The 11,095-nt window shown below is 41.9% G+C and overlaps 1 protein-coding gene across 1 annotated transcript in view; it reads left to right on the top strand.

Annotated features, from left to right (window-relative positions):
• Window positions 1-10,733, top strand: part of ndfip2 (Nedd4 family interacting protein 2) — a 16,887-nt gene extending 6,154 nt beyond the window's left edge. The window contains exons 2-8 of the mRNA XM_005739835.2: window positions 1,369-1,603; window positions 1,798-1,928; window positions 3,393-3,480; window positions 3,792-3,916; window positions 6,479-6,545; window positions 6,629-6,734; window positions 9,168-10,733. Coding sequence (XP_005739892.1) covers window positions 1,369-1,603; window positions 1,798-1,928; window positions 3,393-3,480; window positions 3,792-3,916; window positions 6,479-6,545; window positions 6,629-6,732 — 750 coding nt within the window. The 3' untranslated portion in view covers window positions 6,733-6,734; window positions 9,168-10,733. The remainder of the gene's footprint in view (window positions 1-1,368; window positions 1,604-1,797; window positions 1,929-3,392; window positions 3,481-3,791; window positions 3,917-6,478; window positions 6,546-6,628; window positions 6,735-9,167) is intronic.
• The last annotated feature ends 362 nt before the right edge of the window (window positions 10,734-11,095 follow it).

The following is an 11,095-nucleotide window of genomic DNA, read 5'->3' as shown; positions in this document are numbered from 1 at the left end:
AGTACAACTCCTCCGGTTTCATATGCAAAACAAATTATTGCGCTAGCTTACACGGTTCATGTTCTACAGGGATTTAAAAATAGTTACGCAAAACGGAGCGTGCTGCTCTGACCGGCTTTAAAGGGTTAACAATGACTTTAAAAAAATAATATAAAATAGTGTGCAACACCACTGAAGTTTTTTTTTTTTTTAAACTCTTTTCAACCAATGGCAGTCACTCTCCTCTCCAAATAACTTCTGCTTAGCTTTCCGAGCTTCCCTCGGGTCCTCTTAATCAGCGGTCTCCACCCTTTTTTGCGCCACGGACCGGTTTATGCCCGACAATATTTTCACGGACCGGCCTTTAAGGTGTCGCGGGTAAATGAGGGAGGGGCTAATAATCGGCTCAGTCATTTTTAATGATCGTTGAAAGCCCAGATCGTAATCGTGATTAAAATTCGATTAATTGAGCAGCCCTAGCCTTCGGCGCGTCGCTGTGACGTAATCGGTCTACAAATGCGGCCTCAGGAGGATGCAGCCCATGAATTTGGACATGTCCAGAGTATAATCGCAGCCTTTGCGGTTAGAAAATTGCACTTCGCAAATGCGATATATCATTCAGCCCTAGTAGCTATGCACGGATTTAACATCCTGACTCCATACATTTTCTCTGGAGGACTGGCATTTGCTGCTTTTTTGAGGTCACCAAAAAGTAAAAAAAAAAATTCCACTTTGAAGTGTTGCCCCCTTTAGCCACAACTTTTCAGCAAATAGTCCATACCGCCTCACCTTTATTAGTGAGACGGAATCCAAAAAACATGTCATTTTTACACTTTGTTTACCCCTGTTGTTTCACAGCTCGCTGAGCTTTGATTTTTCTACAAGTACTCTGGTGTTACACTGACAACTTCTTCTGTCAGACGCTTATATTTGAAAACAACCTAAAGCACTCAAAATGAGACTGAAACATACATGTTCAGATTGTTTGTTTATGTTTACCTGACTGATACAACAACTAACTTGTCCGTACATTGCTGTAGGTGCGTGTTTTTTGTTTAGACTGGCCATAGCTTCCCAACTTTGGGCCTCCCTTTGAGAGCGAAACCAGAGTTTGATTTATATATATTTTTTTGATTCATATATATACACATACATATACATGAATGAAAATATTGAAATCTTTTGCTTTCTGGTTTGTTATTTCAGTCGACTGGCAGCTGTTTTTATGCAGTCAGAAGAATTGGAGTTTTCAGACTTTGAAACTGCCAACACTCTGGTGCTTTCTTCTCAAGTCTTTCAGAGATGTAGGACGAGAGTGTGTGCATGTGTGCATTCCCCTCGAGCAGCAGCATTGGTTTTGGCTGATGATCTGCTTCTTGTTATATTCAGTTGCACAATGAGGACGACTCTTCGGAGGCCGGCGCCAGCGAGCCACAGCCGTGCACTTCTGCCACAGCCCAGCCCGGCACATCCGGCCAGGACCAGAGTCAGACTCAGGTGAGCCCGACCCCAGTCCCCGCGGCAGGGGAAGCGTCGGGCGTGAGGACTCAGGGGGAGGCAGTGGACACGGCACCACCTCCATACGCTTCCATCGACTTGGGAGCAAATGCTGCAGCACCACCTGGTACTAATTTGACTTTAATTGCACGCAGAGTTTGGTCTGATTGCAGCTCTGTGGTGACTATTTGGAGTGTTTGTAGCTTTGAGTCACTTTAGTTTCCAGGACGGTCTCAGAGCGTTATAGGAAGTGCACAGCTCCGCTTTGATCCTGCGTGCTTTCTGTCCTTTTCTTACTTTTTTCCTCCTCTCTCTCAACAGAGACTAGTTTCCGCGGTGACTTCCCTGTGCCTCCACCCTACAGCGTTGCCACCTCATTGCCCACATACGATGAAGCAGAGAAGGCCAAAGCAGCTGCCATGGCTGCCTCAGCAGTGGAGGTGATGCCACGGGTAAGGAGCCCTGCTCACACACGGTCGCCCTCTCAGATCCCCTCTTATTATTCTTGGGTTAAAGTTCTTCCACTGAAACATTCTTGTGGTTACTGGTCTTTGGTCTGTGTGTGGTTCACCTCAAAGTAGGGCTGGGCGATATGGCCTAAAATTCATGTCGCGATATAATCTGAAGCGTGATATAATCTGAAGCACGTGCGGTAACGATATATATCACGATATATTCTTTTCTTCTGTATAACATATTTTCCACACTATAAGGCACACTTAAAATCCTTTAATTTTCTCAAAAATCGAGAGTGCGCCTTATGTATGAATTCTGGTTGTGCTTACTGACTTCGAACTGATTTCTGCGTCCAGAAATCTGTTAAAAAATGTTTTAGTACAACTTTGGTAAGCCGCACTGCTTGATGGATTGTCAGAGCATTACGGCTGCCGTAGTGAGGAGCTTCGCGGCGTAATCTGGGTCCAAAGCGCCGTCTTCTTCAGGTCCCAAAGTCAAACGAACACTGAGAGTTAAAGAGTTAAAAACATGACATACCATGTTCTGACTGAGAGATTTTGAAACAAATTAAAACGTACAGCTCTGCTACCACTTCCGACATAAATGAAGACAGAAAACTAAACAGCAGTGGCGTTTGCAGGGTTACTGAAGTTGGACTACCTGGTATATAATGTTGTACCATGTATGTTAGCATAACATTAGCACAGTGAAGCTGGAGGATGAACCCCAACTTTTTTTCCACTTATTAAAAGTTAACGTGAGGGATTCTGGTGGTCAGGGACAAATGCAGTCACATAGCAAGATGCTATACACGGGCCAAACTTCAGTCAGGAGAACAACTGAGATTATTCATCCACAATACGAGGTTGGTTATTAATATACTGCAACAACATGGGAATAGAACAGCTGCGAGAGAATTCAACATTAATGAATCAATGTTACGGAAGTGGAGGAAGTGCAGTTTTTGGCTTTCCCCATATTTCACAAGTGCTTCATCTCTTTGCTATGACTGTCGGCATAATTTGCAGATGATAATGGTTGTAGCCACTGCGATGCTTTCGACCAAAACAGGCGCAGCTTGATGACATCATCAACATGCGCTGTCGCGATAGAGCGGTATAGTCAAAATCTCTATCGTTGGCCAAATTTATATCGTTTCTATCGTATATCGTTTATATCGCCCACCCCTACCTCAAAGCATGCCAGAAAATGTTTTTCTTGACTACCCCACGCTTGTGACACTCCGGACCAAAGTAAATGCTGAAAGGCTTTATTTCTACCAGCTCTGAGTCTTCCCATTCAGAACAAGTAAAACTGCATTTCAGTTAACTTGAATTTATGCTCTGAGCACGTTATATCAGCACTTTAAAGGTTATTGTTAAGGTGACTTACTAATTCCAAAATACATTATGACTTTTAAAATAATATAACATTTGTACGTCTGTGTGTGTCCGTGTAAGGATGATGACTTCCCTCCCAGAGACGACTTCAGTGACGCCGATCAGCTCCGAGTGGGTAACGACGGGATCTTCATGTTGGCCTTTTTTAGTGAGTCTCGTGTTTTCTTTTGTTTGCTTATTTATGTGCAAAGTAAAGAGACCTGGTAGCAGCTCTGTTTGCTTTGCCCAGATTGCAACACACTCGTAAAACAGCATGTGACTCCCTGATAACAGATGAATTAACCCTCGAGTCTCACTCATAATTCAGTGGATAAACATTTAGAGAGACGCTCAAATCCACTGAGACTGTTGTTACTTTTAGATTTTTAACATATAATTAAAAAAAAATCCACTGCTGATTTCAAAGTGAAAGTCACTTAGATGCCCAAATAAAAACAAGTCTTCCTGATGTTCCTTCAGTGGCCTTCCTGTTCAACTGGATCGGGTTCTGCCTGTCGTTCTGTCTGACCAACACCATTGCGGGGCGCTATGGGGCCATCTGCGGCTTCGGCCTTTCCCTCATCAAGTGGATTCTCATTGTCAGGGTATGTTTTTCCACTGTTTGTTTGTTGTGTTTGAACGATGGAGGTCAGTGTTACACACGAGGATCAGGGTTTAACGAAAAGTTGAGCAACTCAACAGCAATCTTGGAAAGAATCTGTGCAGTTTGTTTGTTTTTTTTAAAACTTATATCTAAGTGAATGAGAATGCAGCCATTACTGAACATTTGAATATTATTCTCCTACAGCTACACCATGTTGTGGATGTTTTCCATTAAATAAAGCCTGCAGACAAGCGGTGAGCGGTAGCTAACATTCTTTAATCACAAACAAAGAACAGAAAACCAAGCTTGGTGGAGAGCCTGCATGATCGTGGGGCAGACGGTCAGCAGAGTCTCACTGAGCCTAGCATGGCTCTCAGTTAAATACCTTCTCCAGGAACAAAAGGCAGTACACAGCTGTTTCACACCTTAAGGTTCACACTCCCTTGCTACCTATAAAGCTCTGAATGGTTTAGGACCAAAATACATCAATGACCTCCTGACCCAGTATGAACCTTCCAGATCCCTCAGGTCATCTGGATCCGGTCTTTTATCAGTTCCCAGAGTCAGAACCAGACACGGAGAAGCTGCATTCAGCTTTTATGCTCCTTATATCTGGAACAAACTCCCAGAAAGCCTCAGATCAGCTGAAACACTCAGTTTATTTAAATCCAGGTTGAAGACTCACCTGTTCTCAGCTGCATTTGAATAAAGCACCAAATCCACACTTTTAAGCTTAAATTTCAAAACTTACATTTAACTACTGATTTTATCTACTGTTCTGATTTTATCTGTTTTGATTTTATATACTGTTTTGTTTGTTTGTTTGTTTGTTTGTTTGTTTGTTAATTAGTTAGTTAGTTTATTTGCTTGTTTTAATCAATTTTAAATCATGCTTTTTATTTGTTCTTGTTTCTAATGTCTCTGTAAAGCACTTTGAATCACCTTGTTGTTGAATTGTGCTCTATAAATAAACTTGCCTTGCCTTGCCTTACCTCCCAGAGTCCTCAAAGAGAGAAAAGATTCTTCCTGTGGACTTGTCTGCTTCCCCCAACTTCCTTACCAGACCCCCACCATCTGTCTAACTGTATGAGTGTGAGACATGTTAAAATCTAGTGGCGCTAAGGCATTATACAATAAAATAATGTGATCAATACATAAATAAAAGAAATGCCTATACAACCACGTGAACCTCTGAGCAGTGCTACAGGATTAGCTTTTTGGGGACGAGTCTCAGTGTCGTAGACCCAAAGACTTTGACCTTGAGGGCTTTGGACCGTACTGCTGCCAAGCCGTGAACTAAATGAGGTTTCTCTGTCAGACACTCTGAGTCCTTTACGCACTCTCTCCAAATCACCATTCCCGCATAGTTTGTCTAAGGGTGTTACCCAGAGTTCATAGCCCTTTTATGTTAAACACAAGGTTGGTAGGTAATGGGGGGGAAATGGAAATGTCATACGCTCTGCTCCTCTGTGCACAACTACTACTGCAGAGGCTCATACAGTGTTCATACCATTACCAGCCTCTGGCAAACAATCAGCTCGTGCTACTGAGCAGACGACCTGCTGATCTGCATCCTCAGTCATTCTGGTGTTCTGGCTTTGAAACGCGAAAGATTGACATAAATCTGTAATATTCTTTGTTGTTTGGAAGTTTCATCAGTTGGGTTGACAAAGACTAAGTCTAATGTGGTCTACAGGCGAGAGTTTAATAATTGTGCTCGCAGTAGAAGGAGCATTATTATATCAGTTGGGAGCTGCAGCTGAAAAGCTCTCAAGCTGGTGGTGGTATTTGTGATGTTTCATTTCCTTTGCACATGTCTTTGAAGTTTGCAGAGTGTTGTTGTTGTTATTATTATATCTTTTCATTTGTGAAGGTCAAAAGTCTCACTGGGATTAAAAAACCTCCCCCAGGAATGACGTGGCCAAGAGGCCAGCAGAGCCCTGAGAGCTGTTCAGAGAAAGCTCAGGACCTGCGACGCCCGTGCTTCCTGTCTCATTGTTGTAGGTTGAGATATCGAGAGCGAGTCTGATTTGGGCGTCTGATAGAACTGCAGCTGCTGCTGCGGAAGAACTCACAGGGGGACATTAAACACACTTAAAAACAATGCTAACTGCATCCTGTGTTAATGTCTGCACACTCATGCTCTTACCCGTGTGTGTGTGTGTGTGTGTGTGTGTGTGTGTGTGTGTGTTAGGGTGACCTTGAGGTTTGACTTTTTTTTTTTTTTTTTTTTTTAAATGTCATATTTCTGTTTTCAGAGATTGCCCTGTTTATACACAGCTGTCATTTTCCACACAACACATTTAGCAATATTTTTATTCATGCACTAGTCAAAGTAAGCAGATTTCATACCATCCCCGGTCCTCATATAACTGGTTTGTTTTTTTTTTAATCTATAGTGTGAGAGCACATGACTGCTGGTCAGGCTTCATCGATGTGGGATTTGTATTTTTTAATGGACTTTATGAGAGAGCGTCACTTTGTATAAAGAGCAAATTAGACACAGCAATTGTTTCCTTCTGATAACACTAAAGCCAAACTCTCTCTTCCTGTGTGTGTCCAGTTCTCAGACTACTTCACTGGCTACTTCAACGGTCAGTACTGGCTGTGGTGGATCTTCCTGCTGCTCGGTGAGTGCGCTGCAGTCAGTAATCGTCCCTAAAAGCCAAAAAGCCTCCGTGTCAGAGTGACTTCATGATTCTCTCTCCCACAGGTCTCCTGCTGTTCTTCAGAGGTTTTGTGAACTATCTAAAAGTTCGCAATATGTCAGAGAACATGGCCACATCTCATAGAACACGCCTCTTCTTCCTCTACTAAAGGTATCAAAATCTTTGTATTGAGCTGGCTCTGTTCAACTGGATCAGAGTTTTTCAGTATGTGAAGTATTCAGATCTGCATTTGTTTTCTAGGTGTTTGGTTTACAGCTCCAGCTTAAACTGGGGAGGTTTGAGATGAAGTCAGGACTAGAGTCTTTCAGGGTCTCGTTCGTGAATGTGGTAGGCACAGAGCTGACAGGTGGCTGTGGTAAAGACATGGCATGTCAGCGGAACTGTTGGTCGACCTACATGAAGAGTTTTTTTTCCCCTGTGGCTGTGAGCTGTGGGAGCTGTGGGAACTGAGTGAACGAATAACCCAGCCAAGACTCGTGACATGTGTCTCAGCACCTCGCTGCTGCTGATAGACCCTGTGCATGAGAAAATGCTAACTTCCTGGTTTGAGACCAGATGTGGGGTTGTACATTTCCGGTAGCTTTACTTTGCGGTCAATCGCTACTGCGAAGATATACTCCTAAATCATCTCCAAAACTTGAAAACGGAAAGATCGCGTTAAGTTACAAAGAGCAGAAGGTGGGAACACTCACCACTGTTGTGTCATAAAAAATCTAATGATCAATTTTGACGTTTAAAGAGTTTAGATTGATCAGTTGTTTACATCACTCAACACAAGCAGAACTGCATTACTGCAGCAGAAGACACATCGTTCACATTCAGAAGCACATCTCTGTATAGTGACAGTTATTATGATTTTAAACAGGAAAATGTTCAGCATTCAAACTACAGGTGAAGAATAGTCAAACCAGATGTTTCCCTGTTATGTCGATATCAGCTAGTCAAGTACACACCTACACAGCATGTCAACAAACTGTGAAAAAAAGCCACACAAAAAATGAACGATTGCTGGTAACGTTTTCTATGCATTAGTATTTACGAAGGGTATGTTGTGACTTACCTTCACAATTACAGTGGTCCCTCGCTATAACGCGGTTCACCTTTCACCTCGCTGTTTCGCAGATTTTTTTAGTGCAAGTTTGCATGCTTATTTTATTTAATTTTTTTACATCACATTGTGTCCTGATCGCTGCAGACGATCTCCTCCGTGCCGTCTCTCCTGTACAGTACAGAATCGCTGCATCGATCGCTAGCAGTGTGACTCTGAAGTGCAGTACGTTATGTCCACGATGTCCACGAAACGTTTTGCACCGTCAAAAAATAAAATTGGCTACTTGATTTCACCTATCACAGGTTATTTTTTAGAACATAACACCCGCGATAAACAAGGGACCGCTGTTTACAGACACTGAGAAATATAACATTTGAATCCCTTTTCTCTTTTGCTCTGAGGGGGAAAAAATATCGACAAGTCGATGGACATCATTTACAGATATATTGGGTATATGCCCAAGACATCTATAGAAATGTAAATCGCCGCTTGATTCATTCATTTGCTTAACTTGTTTTGGACCGTAAACAAGGCGCGAATAGGACACCGGAAACAAAGCTCCCCACAGGAGTTTCCGCACCGGAAGTAGCATATGCTAACGTGCACACAGTCTACTGGCCACTTTGCAGAATTAAAGCCTGGTGAGCAGCTGCACCCGTACAGAGGATCTGTACCTGGAAGAGAACGAGACAGGAGAGTTGCTTTCCAAGTTAAACGCAGCTTAAAGCAGCACATAGCTATTATCTTCAGCTCAGGTGATCTTTGTCAGTTCTAAAATTAGACACAGCCCCATTCATGGTAATCCTTTCATGATGTAATTACAGATGATCGTCATTTAAAAACAGAAAAACGCACCATTCTCCAAAAAGCCAGCAGCACACAGCTCCTGCTGATAGATTGAAAAGTGTGCTGAACAGTGGACACTTCTGTGTGTTCCTGGGTTCACTTCAGCCGGTTATGTTAGAACCTCTGTCTGCTCTGTGGCTGGTTCAAGGGCCAACAACAACACAAGTAAGAGTAGCCCACAAACTGGTTGGTCCATATATGTTTGGCACCGCCTAAACAGTAAACAGCTGCAGCGTGTAGACAACTTGGAGTAAAGCACAGGCTCTACACGGGACCAGTACAGGGTTACTGCACCACGCCACAGTGAGTTTCAGTGATCATTTTACACCATGTGCTGAAATCTAGAGCCAACGTCACAACATCTCTTATCTTTGGAAGTGTCACAATTTAGTCAGCGGAAGTCATAGTCACACGAGCCCTGAGGTTCTTTGTTCAAGGTCGTGAATGCTGAAGCTTCACGACTCATGTTTAGTGTAGAAATGTTTACAGTGTCCACCTGACAGTGGACAGTGCCAGTTTGTACAGTGTGTGAGAAACATAGTGTCCAGATAAAGGTCATCAGGACGGATGTGCAGTTTAAAGGTGGTACTGATGCACTTACAGACAGGAAGTTGCAGATCAGATATGTTCTCATGTTTAATAACTGTCACTGTTCGCCCCTAATGTGTGGAATTCATTCCCTCCAGGTTCTCCGTGCCGTCACCGCTCCATTCCAATGTGAACGTCCTTCCCTCCCCCTTGAATGACCTGACTAAAGAGCCTTGCAGTGAAGAGAGGAGATGGGGAAGGAATGGAGGAAAAGATGTAGGGAGAAAGAGTTACCAGTTTCATTAAAAGTAAAACACGGATCAGCTCTGAAGCTTCAGAGCTGAGCTGAAAAATCCGACTTTGATGATCACGTCTCATCCCTGGCCCTTTTTGGGCCCCCCCCACCCCCACCCCACCCCCACTTCATTTTCCTTTGATTCAAAGCTTTTCACACTGTCTTCTCTTGGATCATGTGACGGAAACACCAGACCAGCTCATGTGTCACACAAACCTGGCCTGAGGCGAATTTAAGAGTTAACATTTATTCACAAAGCACAACAAAACAGTGTAGGATGTACATAAAAATAGCTTTGGCAGTTCTAAGCTAGCTTATGTGATGCCATGCAGTGACAGCAGTGTTAACAGCTTAAAGCTGAATCACAAAACCTTCATGACTATAAAGTAACATTTGGAATTTTAAAATAGAAACCGTGTAGGAGGTGAAAACCCATTATGAGACTTTGATATTCAGAGTTCCCCTCCAACAGCCTTGTTTGTCTCACTTGAAACAAACAGGAATTAAGGATTCAAACTGACAGACTTTCTAGTTACTCGTGGAATTTTAAAACACACCACTGTTTACTTTATATGGTTTTATTATAAAATGAATAGAATTAATGGCACATTAATGTTAAAAATAATGTAGTTAAAAGTAGCATGAAATACATTAATTATTTAACAAAAACATTAAAATAATACTAGCGGTGTGTTTAAAAATTCCCTGATGATTGTTTCATGAACTTCTCTTGAGCTTGAACTAAGCACTAGTTTTGCCGTATTATTTAAGCTTAGGGTGTTATAATGAAGTCTTAATTTAACGCTGATGTAGCAGTTTGACAGCGCCAGTCCTTTTTCGTCATCTCAGATTTTCTTCAAATCAAATTTATGCAACAGTTTCCATTATAAGGGCACTCAGAACCGAACACCGAAGCTCTGCTTAGCTAGAATTGGCTCAAAATATAATAAATAATATAACTTTTTCCCCCCTTTTTTTCAGTCGGTTAAGTTGGGGCTCTGAGCCAATGGAAGGTGTTTGAAATTGCAAACTGGAATCTTCTATTATAATAATTTAAGATAATACAGTTGCCAAAAATTAGCATCAGCAATAACGGCACTCTGGACTGATATCAGTCACTGGCAAATATTTACTGATGATGTCACATTGGATGTGTGATGAAGAGCTTGAAACCTTTAATGACAAACCAGAAGCTTTTCTTAAAACGATATCAGATAACATGTGCTGGCAGAAACTTAGCATTGGCTAATGTTGGCTCTATTGACTGATATCAGGAATGACAGCCACAGATATTTATGCATTATCCACCAATTAATTACAGTATGAAAACCTAAATAATTCAACTATAAAACAGTGAAGGGGGAAAGGAATGAGAACAAAAGCAAATTTAAAATGCAAAAAAAGTGGTTGTTTTTAAAAAATAAATAAATTGACGAGTCATACTGATGCTGTTTTTACTTTTACTGTTTCCCTCTGTGTTCTGTGTCATAAACAGAGCTTCCCTGTTTAAAAAACAAAAACAGAAAAACTTTGAAGTTTTCCATGGTTGAGTCATGTGACCGACTGAATATCTGCTGATATTCCTGGTATCAGTCAGTAAAGCCAATATCAGCCGATACAGGTTACCTGCTGATATCGGTGCATCTGATATTACTCGAATAAAAGCTTCTTGTTTATCTTGTTTTTCATTGCAGCGACTTTCCCTTAGAAACGATGGAAACATTTGCACCAGCAGATTTCCTGAATTGATTTTTTTTTTTTAATCTCCTTTCCCTTCAATAACAATCATTA

The sequence above is a fragment of the Pundamilia nyererei genome, unplaced genomic scaffold (assembly GCF_000239375.1).
Source record: "Pundamilia nyererei isolate P.nyererei 1_Seehausen unplaced genomic scaffold, PunNye1.0 scaffold00094, whole genome shotgun sequence".
In the NCBI taxonomy this organism is placed as follows: Eukaryota; Metazoa; Chordata; class Actinopteri; order Cichliformes; family Cichlidae; genus Pundamilia; species Pundamilia nyererei.
This window is presented reverse-complemented; position numbering and strand designations above follow the sequence as displayed.